Genomic DNA, 15,433 nt, shown 5'->3' on the forward strand with positions numbered 1-15,433 from the left:
GTGCGTAGGATTTGAACCTACGCAGGCAAATCCCAAATTATCACATGGCTGCTCACAATCAGGAGATGGGGCCCACCCAAAGAAATTGCCTCAGATGGAAGAACCAATCTAGACAGCGAGGAGATGGAAGCTTGCTACAAAAAATTGGGAATCATGGCCCACATCTCAGCCCACTTTTCCCAGTCCAATGAAAGCACCAAAGCAGTGGTACAGGCAGCCAAAAAGGTGTTGAGGGGCAACACATGTGCCAGAGGTAACCTGCACAACAGCAAAGCGACTCACGCTCGGCTCCAATATCCCAACACCCCCCTAAGAGAGGTGGATAAGTCACCCACACAACTGGCAGCAAGAAGACAGTTGCAAGATAGTGTCCCGATGCCCCGGCAACAGTACATGATAAACCAGCAATGAACTGCTCTGTGGAAAGGGAGCATGCCACAGCAGAAAGCCAGGCTTGCATGCAGGACAGCCCAGTGGGTGATACCACTAAATTGCCCCAGCAGTCCATGGGCACCCGTCTGCATGCAGGACATCGCTTCAAAGGTGTGGGACAGGCTGAGCATGGAAAAGGAGGTGAGGCTGCATAGACAATATTCAGTGAAGCTGGACAGCAATGGCAAGGGGAGTACCCACCAGCAGCAGCTTCCCCCAGTTGTGGCAATACCCTGCCTTAGTGGCGGTGCCCTCACTGTGTGGGACACCGCCACCCACATTTGCAAGATTATGTTTGTAGAGGCTTCTGTGAAGAGTGAACACTAATTCATGTCATATCTGTTCTGCTCGCATGTAAAGGAAGTGTACTGTTGCTGAACAGTGATTTGTGTTTATACTTGCCTTATGACTACTTGAATATTAATTTCATTCTTTTTTTCTTGTTTTTAGTTTTGTTTTTGTTTTTGTAGAAAGAAAATGTCACATTCAATAACCAAAATCTCAAAAGGAAGTGTAGGGTTTAGCGTATGGTACAGAAGTTAGGCTGTGGGCACCCGGCAGCATGGCAATGCTCGCCAGGCAGTTGGAGACAGAAGTCAGACTGAAACAGAGGTGATGCCACCCCACTCCCGTGAAAGGATACTTCTTCATAATAAAGTAAGGACAGACTACCTGCTTTCATTGCACCTCTTACAATCACTTGATGCCATTTTGAATTGTAAGGATTGCAAAATTATCTAATAAACAAAGTCACAATTCTGAAATAACAGAAACACACTGCATAAAACCTGACTGCACAATAGCTTAAGGCAGACTGAGACCGAAAAAAGCAAGTCTACTCCACACTACCAAAAACAAGTGTGATATAAAATGCCCACGGTGCAATGTTCAAGATTTTTTAATTTTTTCTATTCTTTAAATTATCATCAATTAATGTACTGTATTAACATTTATCCATTAAATCCAAAATCTATTATATCAGGATCTGTTAAATCGAGAGTTTACTGTATATACATCCAAGCCTGAACAAGGTACCCACTTCACTGACCAACACCCAGGGTGGATGAACAGCTGGGTTGACTATGGACTGACTGCTGCAACAAGGATTCGAAGTCAATGACTTTTACTATGGACTGACTGCTGCAACAAGGATTCGAAGTCAATGACTTTTTAACAAATAGATCACAACATGTAGTTATAAACCATACTATCTCCAGTGACTCCACAGTAAAAATACTTAATTTCCCAAAATTCTGTGCTTGTACCCCTCCTGTTCCTCATTCTTATATCTGACATTAATGCAAACACAAACCTCAATTTCATAACATCCTTTGCATATATAACAAAAATAAGTAAGAAAATCAAATCAACAGATGATACAGAAAGGCTACAGACACACATACATGAAGTCTTTAACTGAGCAACCAAGAATAACATGCTTTTTAATCTATCTGTATCTCTGACACCTGTTCCCACCTGGAACTCCCTCAAGGGGGTGGCCACAGCAATAGTCTCCATAACTTGTGAATACCATACTTTTCAAGGGAGATAAGTTTCAACTACTCCAGTATGGGGAAAATCAAAAAATAAAAACAACACAGAATACCAGACAGGCAGAGGTGCTATACAGAATAAACCAGATGAATAACATGGAAGGTCTTAAGTAATAATGTCTAAAAACCTAACCTTCAGTGAACACAAAAAAACAACAGTTGCCTCATGCAGAAGGATAGCAGGCTGGATCTTGCAGATCTTCCTGACAAGGGAAGAAAAAACCAATGATACTAATCAAAGCACTAATTTTTTCACAGATTGAATATTGTTACATTCAAACATCTCCCTACAGGACGGTCAAAACTGCAAATAAAGAAAGTGTCCATAGATCTTTCATGGCCCATATGAATGTGGTGAAGGGACTGAACTACAGAGAACAACTAGAATCATTAAGGCTATACTCCTTGGAGCACACACAGACAGGAGAGGTGTATCATTATCTTTTTTTTTTTCTTTTTTTTTTTGCTTTGTCGCTGTCTCCCGCGTTTGCGAGGTAGCGCAAGGAAACAGACGAAAGAAATGGCCCAACCCACCCCCATACACATGTATATACATACGTCCACACACGCAAATATACATACCTACACAGCTTTCCATGGTTTACCCCAGACGCTTCACATGCCTTGATTCAATCCACTGACAGCACGTCAACCCCGGTATACCACATCGCTCCAATTCACTCTATTCCTTGCCCTCCTTTCACCCTCCTGCATGCTCAGGCCCCGATCACACAAAATCTTTTTCACTCCATCTTTCCACCTCCAATTTGGTCTCCCTCTTCTCGTTCCCTCCACCTCCGACACATATATTCTGTTGGTCAATCTTTCCTCACTCATTCTCTCCATGTGCCCGAACCATTTCAAAACACCCTCTTCTGCTCTCTCAACCACGCTCTTTTTATTTCCACACATCTCTCTTACCCTTATGTTACTTACTCGATCAAACCACCTCACACCACACATTGTCCTCAAACATCTCATTTCCAACACATCCATCCTCCTGCGCACAACTCTATCCATAGCCCACGCCTCGCAACCATACAACATTGTTGGCACCACTATTCCTTCAAACATACCCATTTATGCTTTCCGAGATAATGTTCTCGACTTCCACACATTCTTCAAGGCTCCCAGAATTTTCGCCCCCCTCCCCCACCCTATGATCCACTTCCGCTTCCATGGTTCCATCCGCTGCCAGATCCACTCCCAGATATCTAAAACACTTCACTTCCTCCACTTTTTCTCCATTCAAACTCACCTCCCAATTGACTTGACCCTCAACCCTACTGTACCTAATAACCTTGCTCTTATTCACATTTACTCTTAACTTTCTTCTTTCACACACTTTACCAAACTCAGTCACCAGCTTCTGCAGTTTCTCACATGAATCAGCCACCAGCGCTGTATCATCAGCGAACAACAACTGACTCACTTCCCAAGCTCTCTCATCCCCAACAGACTTCATACTTGCCCCTCTTTCCAAAACTCTTGCATTCACCTCCCTAACAACCCCATCCATAAACAAATTAAACAACCCTGGAGACATCACACACCCCTGCCGCAAACCTACATTCACTGAGAACCAATCACTTTCCTCTCTTCCTACACGTACACATGCCTTACATCCTCGATAAAAACTTTTCACTGCTTCTAACAACTTGCCTCCCACACCATATATTCTTAATACCTTCCACAGAGCATCTCTATCAACTCTATCATATGCCTTCTCCAGATCCATAAATGCTACATACAAATCCATTTGCATTTCTAAGTATTTCTCACATACATTCTTCAAAGCAAACACCTGATCCACACATCCTCTACCACTTCTGAAACCACACTGCTCTTCCCCAATCTGATGCTCTGTACATGCCTTCACCCTCTCAATCAATATACAATTGTACAATGGCACTATGCACACATTCCGCCAATCCTCAGGCACCTCACCATGAGTCATACATACATTAAATAACCTTACCAACCAGTCAACAATACAGTCACCCCCTTTTTTAATAAATTCCACTGCAATACCATCCAAACCTGCTGCCTTGCCGGCTTTCATCTTCCGCAAAGCTTTTACTACCTCTTCTCTGTTTACCAACTCATTTTCCCTAACCCTCTCACTTTGCACACCACCTCGACCAAAACACCCTATATCTGCCACTCTATCATCAAACACATTCAACAAACCTTCAAAATACTCACTCCATCTCCTTCTCACAACACCACTACTTGTTATCACCTCCCCATTTGCGCCCTTCACTGAAGTTCCCATTTGCTCCCTTGTCTTACGCACTTTATTTACCTCCTTCCAGAACATCTTTTTATTCTCCCTAAAATTTAATGATACTCTCTCACCCCAACTCTCATTTGCCCTTTTTTTCACCTCTTGCACCTTTCTCTTGACCTCCTGTCTCTTTCTTTTATACATCTCCCACTCAATTGCATTTTTTCCCTGCAAAAATCGTCCAAATGCCTCTCTCTTCTCTTTCACTAATACTCTTACTTCTTCATCCCACCACTCACTACCCTTTCTAATCAACCCACCTCCCACTCTTCTCATGCCACAAGCATCTTTTGCACAATCCATCACTGATTCCCTAAATACATCCCATTCCTCCCCCACTCCCCTTACTTCCATTGTTCTCACCTTTTTCCATTCTGTACTCAGTCTCTCCTGGTACTTCCTCACACAAGTCTCCTTCCCAAGCTCACTTACTCTCACCACCCTCTTCACCCCAACATTCACTCTTCTTTTCTGAAAACCCATACAAATCTTCACCTTAGCCTCCACAAGATAATGATCAGACATCCCTCCAGTTGCACCTCTCAGCACATTAACATCCAAAAGTCTCTCTTTCGCGCGCCTGTCAATTAACATGTAATCCAATAACGCTCTCTGGCCATCTCTCCTACTTACATAAGTATACTTATGTATATCTCGCTTTTTAAACCAGGTATTCCCAATCATCAGTCCTTTTTCAGCACATAAATCTACAAGCTCTTCACCATTTCCATTTACAACACTGAACACCCCATGTATACCAATCATTCCCTCAACTGCCACATTACTCACCTTTGCATTCAAATCACCCATCACTATAACCCGGTCTCGTGCATCAAAACCACTAACACACTCATTCAGCTGCTCCCAAAACACTTGCCTCTCATGATCTTTCTTCTCATGCCCAGGTGCGTATGCACCAATAATCACCCATCTCTCTCCATCAACTTTCAGTTTTACCCATATTAATCGAGAATTTACTTTCTTACATTCTATCACATACTCCCACAACTCCTGTTTCAGGAGTATTGCTACTCCTTCCCTTGCTCTTGTCTTCTCACTAACCCCTGACTTTACTCCCAAGACATTCCCAAACCACTCTTCCCCTTTACCCTTGAGCTTCGTTTCACTCAGAGCCAAAACATCCAGGTTCCTTTCCTCAAACATACTACCTATCTCTCCTTTTTTCACATCTTGGTTACATCCACACACATTTAGGCACCCCAATCTGAGCCTTCGAGGAGGATGAGCACTCCCCGCATGACTCCTTCTTCTGTTTCCCATTTTAGAAAGTTAAAAAATACAAGGAGGGGAGGATTTCTGGCCCCCCGCTCCCGTCCCCTCTAGTCGCTTTCTATACCAGGAAAATCCTACAAGGTATGGTCCCTAACTTACATTTTGAAATAATATCCTACTGGGATGACAGGCACAGAAGACTATGTAAAATACTACCTCTGAATTCAAAAGGTGCCATAAGCACAAAAAGAGAGCACTTTAAATATCCAGGACCAAGACTCTTCAACACCTTGCCATCTACTATCAGAAACAGCATTGGATGGACAACATAGAAGTTTAAGAGAGCACTGGACAAGTACCTACAAAGCGTAGCAGAACAGTGAAGCTATGAGGGATATGTGGGCCTCAGGGTTTAGCTTGGTCAACCAACGACCCAATTCAGCAACCCAGGCCCAGCCCAGGCCCAACCCAGGATAAGGAGGTGAAGACCCCAGAGACTCCACAAGGTATTTACAAGATATCTCCTTCTCATCTAACCCATTCCAACACAACCTCAAGTCCTCATCACTAAACCTTCTCTTAGTTCTTTGGCAAAGAAGCTGCATAAATATTCCAAACTGAAGTACTATATATATGGAAAACAGTGTTCAGGAAGTAACCCCAATTCCATAATGGGTTTCAACTGCTCATAAAACATTTTGCATATAATCAGGTTTCTCTGTGGCATAACCTTGTTTTTATACAGGGGAAAGCTGTATTCAGATTAAAACTATTATGAGTCATCTTACTTGAAGCATTTTCTTGTTATGATCGTTCTTCCCTAACTCCCTCCGTAGGACCTGGCTCATGTGTTGCACTTCTCTTCCAAAGGCTAACATGCGTTCTATCGCTGCTGGGTTGCCCCCACACATTTTTCTGCTGCCAACGCCATTCTCAACTTCTGTTGAAAATAATTTATATTTCAAATTAAAATTAATCATATGGTTATTTCCCCTATCATAATAAATTCCAAATATATATATGAACTATAATGAAATAACTCAAAATCTGATGGAAAATAATCTTTGGTTGTGCATCAAGACTAAACAGAAATCCCACAATATATCCTAACAAAACTCAGACTCTGGATATGATATTCTAAACTGATAATGAAGTGTTGCTGGGCTTTTCAACACTTTATAGAATTAAAACCAAAAAAAGCTGACATGAATAACTACAGCTGCAGCAAAAAAAAAAAGTGGGATGCTTGTGACACAATGACATGGGCTGTAAAAGAATTGGAAAAAAATCATAGTGCAAAATAAGAATGAAGGCAAATGAGGGAGACAAAAGATGTGTGACAAACTGACATGGGCTGTAAAAGAATTGGAAAAATAATCATGGTACAAAATAAGAATGATGGAAAATGAGGGAGACAAAAGATGTGCTAAAAAACAGCAGAGGAATACATTTATCAAGATAAATGTGGGTACACCAGTTGAGGCTGGTTACCCACAGACAGTGTTACTGTACAGGAAAAGTTATGGGTTTGCCTTTTCCTGTAATGTGACCATGAATGTTTGGAAAAAAAGAAAAGAATGAGGGACAACACAGTTTAGTCAACCCTAGCCTACAGGTGTGAAATATAGGCAATGAGTAAAGAAGATTAGCTCTAAGATAAAGGCTGCTGATATGAACAATCCAATGAGTGCTTCCAGGTCAGCACAAACAGCAAAGTAGGTAATGGTGAAGTATACAGGAGAGGAAGGATGTCAGAATGGGAAAGCCATGAGATATAGTGTCTACTAAGAGTAGGCTTAGAAAATACTTTGAAGTGGCTTGGCCATGTGGAATAGATGCTTCATTGTAAGTTAAGGAAAATATAAGAGAACAAGATAAATGGAAATGGAAACAAGAGTGGGAGGAGAGAAATGAAATCCTGGGAGGGTATAGTGAGAAAAAGTATTGGGGACAGGATCCAGGAAGGTGTGAGGGGAATGGAGCATGCTAGGGAGGAGTGTTGAAATAGGAGAGCCAAGACAGTTTCTTGCAATGGCCACCAACCTAAAGGGAGCTCCCAGAGAGAATGAGGTGTTAGAGATGTTAATATATGTCTTTTAATGCACTGGTGGTTGTCAAATTCACATGCAGCACCAGTGATCTTCTACAGTGAGACGAGACTTATAGAGGAGATATCATTACAATATCCAAACAAAACTCAACAATTCCTATAACATAAATTGGTAAATGGAGTTCATTAACCAGAAACCAGAGAATTGAGGTGAAAGGTTCAATGAAATTTACAATGAAGGAATAAGAACATGGGTAACTTTAGCCTCAAATTCAGAAGGAAGAAAGAGGAAGGGATGGTTCAATAAAAGTCAAGAAACAAAGGAGCTTCAAAATGTGCTATGAAAAAGATATGGGTGCCTCCACCCAGCTAGCATTTGCAAGGTACCTGACAGCAAAAAACAAGTAAAGCAAGATAATTAATGAAGAACAGAGAAACGTTGAAAAGAATATTGTGGACAAGGTAAGAGAAAATCCAAAATTCATCAAGTATGTACTGTCAACTGAAGAGCAAATAATCAAGCAAAAGGATTCTATGGAAAGAGCTTTTGAGGATGATGCAAGGATATGTGAGGAAGTGAATGACAAGTTCAAAAGTGTGTGCAACATGGCAGAAACTTTAATGCAACATCAATGAGATGGAATAGGGAGGAGCCTTGAAAAGACATATACAAAATACTAAAGGGTTTTGACCAAAAATGGCACATGGTTCTGATGAAATTTCACTATGATGTGTTGAAGATGTGTGTAGATAAAACTGACAAACTTCTTGAAATACTGCTAAATATGTCACTGGAGACAGGCAAAGTACCAATTAAGTGGCAAAAGGGCAAATGTCCACAAATAATTAATGAACTCATATGTTGACGACTCAACACTGCATTCATCCACATCCTTTAATTCTGCTCCCTCTTCTCTCACTCAATCTGTATCTCATCTTGACACAGCTTCCTCAATAAACTCAGACTTGGACAGGATATCTCAGAAGGGCAGACAAAATCTTGTTAAGTTCAATGCCTCTAAGACCCAATTTCTACTCATCTCTCTTTTGGAAACTCCTCACAACTCTCCTCTCTCCTTTGATGGTTCTGTAATTCCACTTCTTAACTCAATAAACATACTTGGTATTTCTGTAATATTCACTCTTTCTTGGAAACCCCACATTACAGGAATAGCTAAGTCTGCCTCTAAGAAACTGTGCGACCTTTTTAGATGTTAAAACTTCTCCTGAACAGTTGCTCCATTTATACAAGGAATTGATTCGTCCTTTTATGGAGCATTTCTCTCACATTTGAGGTGGTTCTAGCTCTGTATCCTTACTTGACAGAGTTGAGTCAAAAGTGATCTGCTTATAAACTGTTCAAGGATAACTTCCAAACTTGACCCCCTTGCCTTGTACCACAGTATTGGTTCACTTTCCCTCTTCTATTGGTATTACTCTGGTTTTTGCTCCCGAGAGTTGGCTGCTTGTGTGCCTACAGCACTAGCTAGACCGAGCAATACTCAGCAAGCTGCTGTGTCACATGATTACTGTGGCCATCAGCAACTCAAGGGTGGGCCGTTTTGACAATTGCTTCTTTCCTTACATGTCAAAGCTTCGGAACTCTCTACCTTCTTATGTCTTTCCCAATAACTATGACCTGGCACATTTCAAAAGACAGGCTAAATTAACTTTCTCAAAAATTTGAAGATACTTTCCCTTGTCTTTTCTTTTTCCATTTAACAATTCTCTCTATATTTCAATTAGGGCCCAGCCTTGATGTGGACTTCTGTCCATGACTGAAGCCAGAAACTTAAAAAAAAGCTAAAAGAAAGGAGACCAGGAAGAGATGCTGAGCTACAGACCAACCTCACTGTCAAATGTTGTCTGTAAGGTACTGGAAAAGGTAATCAGGAAAAAAATGAATGACTTCATTCAAAGAAGAAATTCCAAGAGGCAAAATGGATTCAGGAGAACGTCATGTGTAACGAACCTCTTAGATTTCCATGAGTGAGCGAGCTCCATTTCAGACAAAAGAGAAGGCTTGTGGACTGTTTGAACTGGATTGCCAAAAAACACTTGATACTGTATCAAATGGGAGGCTGGTTAAGTAGGTACATCATCAGGCAGGAAAAAGGACGAGACCTCTTTGACAAAAAGAAGCATATCTATGTGGAAGGGAACAAAGGAAACACGTCAGGTGAGCCTTCTTGATATGAGTTGAGATCACCAGTGCAGTCCCACAGGGTTCTGTTCTTAGTCTATTACTCTTCTTGACCTATGTAAGTTACTTGCTAAATGGTATGGCCTCCAAACCAAATGTGTACACAGATGAAGCACAGGTCATTATGAAAGTGAAAAGCAGAGCGGATTGAATCATCTTTCTATGAGATCTAAGCAGACCAAGTTGGTCTGATACATGACTGATGAAATTCAAATTAAGTAAAGTAATGAGTATGTGACACAGTGAAAGCAGGCCTCTATATAAATATCATCAAACATGATATAAACTGCAGGCTTCTGTGTGTGATAGTTGTGAGTCAACAAAGTCCCTAACCAGTAGTCAGATTTCCATCTTAGGAGATTAATTTGTACACTAATTATCTTCTGACAAATATTAGATTTGCAGTCAAGTTTATGTATAAGTAAATATTCAGCAAGCTGTTCATGTCCTACATCATGCCTAAAATAGAATATGCTACTCATATTCTATCGTAACTGAAAAAGAAGCATAAAAGAGCTAATTGAGTCAAGAGACAGATAAAGATGATACCAGAATTATGGTTAGTCAAGTACAGGAAGATAATAGTAGTCATAAATTTACTTAGCAAGGAAGAGAGAAGGGTGACCTGATTATAACCTTTATGTTTTCAAACCAGACTGACAACAGAGACAGTGAACATTTCTCTGAAAATGTTGGGTCACAACAACCAGATAACACAAAATTAAGTAAGAAACCTGTTAAAAATTATGTTAAATACTTTTGCAGTATATGAGTGGTGGATGAATGGAACAGCCAGAATAAGAAAATTGGAAATGTGCACAGCATACTGATGTTTAAAAAGTTAAAAAGTAGCAAGATAGCAAAGAAGGTTAAAAAAAATGAGGTCCCACAAGTGTAAAACTCCCTCCCTGTACAGTAAAATCAGGTAACCACAACACATTCTTAAACTCCAAATGTTCTTTCATATATGGTTTCTCTCTCTCTCTCTCTCTCTCTCTCTCTCTCTCTCTCTCTCTCTCTCTCTCTCTCTCTCTCTCTCTAATAAGTGGGAAAGACTGTGTGGATCAGGTGTTTCCTTTAAAGAATATGTGAGAAACAGTATGTGTCATTTATGGATCGACAGGAAGCACATAAGGTTGATAGAGAAGCCCTGTGGAAGAATATATGATGCAAGAAAAAAGTTGCTAGAAGCAGAGAAGTTTTCATCAAGGGTGTAAGGCACGTGTAAGAGTAAGAAAAGAGGAGAGTGAATGGTTCCAACTGAGAGTTCATCTGCAGCAGGGATGAAAGATATCACCTTGGTTATCTAATTTCTTTATGGATGGAGTGGTGATAGATGTAAATGCAGGAATCTTGGAAAGAGGGGCAAATATAAGTCTGAGGGATGAGAGGGCCCAGGAAGTGAGTCAGCTGTTGTCTGCTGTGACACAGCACTAGTGGCAGATTCAAATGAGAAACTGCAGAAGCTGGTGAATGAGTGTGAAATAGCGTGTTTTCTGAAAAGAGGAAGCTGAGAGTAAACTTGAATACAAGCAATTATTTGGTTTAGCAAGGTAGAGGGACAGGTTAGATGGGGTGTGAGTTTAAAAGGAGAGGAACCGGAAGAAATGAAGCATATAGGATTCTGAGAGTGGACATGGCAGCAAATGAAAGCATGGAAGTGGAAGTGAGTCATTGGGTGGGTGAGGGAGTGAAGGTCCTGGGAGTATTGAAGAATGGGCGGAATGAATGTGTTATCTTGAAGGGAAAATGATATGTTTGAAGGTATAGCAGTTCCAACAAAGTTTTAAGTATGCGAGACATGTGCTACAGATTAGGATGTGCGAAGAAGGGTCGAGGTGCTAGAAATGAAATGCTTGAGGACAATATGAGATGCGTGGTGGTTTGATCAAAAAAGAAATAAAAGGGTAAGATATGTGGTGGTTTGATCATTAATGAAATAAAAGGGTAAGAGAGAAGTCAATTACTTATATTTCATCATACTTGATCACCATTTCCCGCGTCAGAGAGGTAGCACCAGGAAACAGATAAAGAAAGAATGGCCCAATCACTCATATACACATATGTATACATAAACGCCCATGTTTATTTGTTTATTATACTTTGTCGCTGTCTCCTGCGTTAGCAAGGTAGCGCAAGGAAACAGACAAAAAAATAGCCCAACCCACCCACATACACATGTATATACATACACGTCCACACACGCACATATACATACCTATACATCTTAATGTATACATATATATACACACACAGACATATACATATATACACATGTACATAATTCATACTGTCTGCCCTTATTCATTCCCATAGCCACTCCACCACACATGAAACAACAACCCCCTCCCCCTGCATGTATGCAAGGTAGCGCTAGAAAACAACAAAGGCCACATTCATTCAAACTCAGTCTCTAGCTGTCATGCAATACTGCAATGAAACCACGGCTCCCTTTCCACATCCAGGCCCCACACAACTTTCCATGGTTTACCCAAGACACTTCACATGCCCTGGTTCAATCCACTGACAGCACGTTAACCCCGGTATACCACATCGTTCCAATTCACTCTATTCCTTGCATGCCTTTCACCCTCCTGCATGTTCAGGCCCCGATCACTCAAAATCTTTTTCACTCCATCTTTCCACCTCCAATTTGGTCTCCCACTTCTCCTCGTTCCCTCCACCTCTGACACATATATCCTCTTAGTCAATCTTTCCTCACTCATTCTCTCCATGTGACCAAACCATTTCAAAAACCCTCTTCTGCTCTCTCAACCACACACTTTTTATTACCCTACATCTCTCTTAGCCTTTCATTCCTTACTCGATCAGACCGCCTCGCACCACATATTGACCTCAAACATCTCATTTCCAGCACATCCACCTTCCTCCGCACAACTCTATCTATAGCCCACGCCTTGCAACCACATAACATTGTCGGAACCACTATTCCTTCAAACATACCCATTTTTGCTTTCCAAGATAATGTTCTCGACTTCCTCACATTTTTCAACGCTCCCAGAACTTTCGCCCCCTTCCCCACCCTATAATTCACTTCCGCTTCCATGGTTCCATCCGCTGCCAGATCCACTCGCAGATATCTAAAACACTTCACTTCCTCCAGTTTTCCTCCATTCAAACTTACCTCCCAATTGACTTGTCCCTCAACCCTACTGTACCTAATAACCTTGCTCTTATTCACATTTACTCTCAGCTTTCTCCTTTCACACACTTTACCAAACTCAGTCACCAGCTTCTGCAGTTTCTCACATGAATCAGCCATCAGTGCTGCATCATCAGCGAACAACAAATGACTCACTTCCCAAGCTCTCTCATCCACAACAGACTGCATACTTGCCCCTCTTTCCAAAACTCTTGCTTAAACCTCTCTAACAACCCCATCCATAAACAAATCAAACAACCATGGAGACATCACACACCCCTGCCACAAACCAACATTCACTGGGAAACAATCACTTTCCTCTCGTTCTACTCGTACACATGCCTTACATCCTCGATAAAAACTTTTCACTGCTTCTAACAACTTGCCTCCCACACCATATATTCTTAATACCTTCCACAGAGCATCTCTATCAACTCTACCATATGCCTTCTCCAGATCCATAAATGCTACATACAAATCCATTTGCTTTTCTAAGTATTTCTCACATACATTCTTCAAAGCAAACACCTGATCCACACATCCTCTACCACTTTTGAAACCACACTGCTCTTCCCCAATCTGATGCTCTGTACATGCCTTCACCCTTTCAATCAATACCCTCCCATATAATTTCCCAGGAATACTCAACAAACTTATACCTCTGTAATTTGAGTACTCACTCTTAACCCCTTTGCCTTTGTACAATGGCACTATGCAAGCATTCTGCCAATCCTCAAGCACCTCACCATGAGTCATACATACATTAAATAATCTTACCAACCAGTCAACAATAAAGTCACCTCCTTTTTTAATAAATTCCACTGCAATACCATCCAAACCCACTGCCTTGCCGGCTTTCATCTTCCGCAAAGCTTTTACTACCTCTTCTCTGTTTACCAAATCATTTTCCCTAACCCTCTCACTTTGCACACCACCTCGACCAAAACACCCTATATCTGCCACTCTATCATCAAACACATTCAACAAACCTTCAAAATGCTCACCCCATCTCCTCACATCACCACTACTTCTTATCACCTCCCCATTAGCCCCCTTCACTGATGTTTCCATTTGATCCCTTGTCTTACGCACTTTATGTATAAAATTTATCTATTTATTTATCTATTTATTCATTCTCCCTAAAATTTAATGATACTCTCTCACCCCAACTCTCATTTGTGCTCTTTTTCACCTCTTGCACCTTTCTCTTGACCTCCTGCCTCTTTCTTTTATACATCTCCCACTCATTTGCATTATTTCCCTGCAAAAATCGTCCAAATGCCTCTCTCTTCTTCTTTTTTTTTTTTTTTTTTTTTTTTTGCTGTCTCCCACGTTTGCGAGGTAGCGCAAGGAAACAGACAAAAGAAAATGGCCCAACCCACCCCCATACACATGTATATACATACGTCCACACACGCAAATATACATACCTACACAGCTTTCCATGGTTTACCCTAGACGCTTCACATGCCCTGATTCAATCCACTGACAGCACGTTAACCCCGGTATACCACATCACTCCAATTCACTCTATTCCTTGCCCTCCTTTCACCCTCCTGCATGTTCAGGCCCCGATCACACAAAATCTTTTTCACTCCATCTTTCCACCTCCAATTTGGTCTCCCTCTTCTCCTCGTTCCCTCCACCTCCGACACATATATCCTCTTGGTCAATCTTTCCTCACTCATTCTCGAAATGTGCCCAAACCATTTCAAAACACCCTCTTCTGCTCTCTCAACCACGCTCTTTTTATTTCCACACATCTCTCTTACCCTTACGTTACTTACTCGATCAAACCACCTCACACCACACAGTGTCCTCAAACATCTCATTTCCAGCACATCCATCCTCCTGCGCACAACTCTATCCATAGTCCATGCCTCGCAACCATACAACATTGTTGGAACCACTATTCCTTCAAGCATACCCATTTTTGCTTTCCGAGATAATGTTCTCAACTTCCACACATTCTTCAAGGCTCCCAGAATTTTCGCCCCCTCCCCCATCCTAAGATCCACTTCCGCTTCCATGGTTCCATCCGCTGCCAGATCCACTCCCAGATATCTAAAACACTTTACTTCCTCCAGTTTTTCTCCATTCAAACTCACCTCCCAATTGACTTGACCCTCAACCCTACTGTACCTAATAACCTTGCTCTTATTCACATTTACTCTTAACTTTCTTCTTTCACACACTTTACCAAACTCAGTCACCAGCTTCTGCAGTTTCTCACATGAATCAGCCACCAGCGCTGTATCATCAGCGAACAACAACTGACTCACTTCCCAAGCTCTCTCATCCCCAACAGACTTCATACTTGCCCCTCTTTCCAAAACTCTTGCATTCACCTCCCTAACAACCCCATCCATAAACAAATTAAACAACCATGGAGACATCACACACCCCTGCCACAAACCTACATTCACTGAGAACCAATCACTTTCCTCTCTTCCTACACGTACACATGCCTTACATCCTCGATAAAAACTTTTCACTGCTTCTAACAACTTGC

The 15,433-nt window shown here is 41.4% G+C and overlaps 1 protein-coding gene across 1 annotated transcript in view; it reads right to left on the reverse strand.

The window, feature by feature from the left end:
- Window positions 1-15,433, reverse strand: part of RanBPM (Ran-binding protein M) — a 149,888-nt gene that overhangs the window by 47,865 nt on the left and 86,590 nt on the right. Inside the window, exon 10 of the mRNA XM_071666611.1 lies at window positions 6,294-6,445. Coding sequence (XP_071522712.1) covers window positions 6,294-6,445 — 152 coding nt within the window. The remainder of the gene's footprint in view (window positions 1-6,293; window positions 6,446-15,433) is intronic.

The sequence above is a fragment of the Panulirus ornatus genome, chromosome 11 (genome assembly GCF_036320965.1).
Source record: "Panulirus ornatus isolate Po-2019 chromosome 11, ASM3632096v1, whole genome shotgun sequence".
NCBI lineage: Eukaryota > Metazoa > Arthropoda > Malacostraca > Decapoda > Palinuridae > Panulirus > Panulirus ornatus.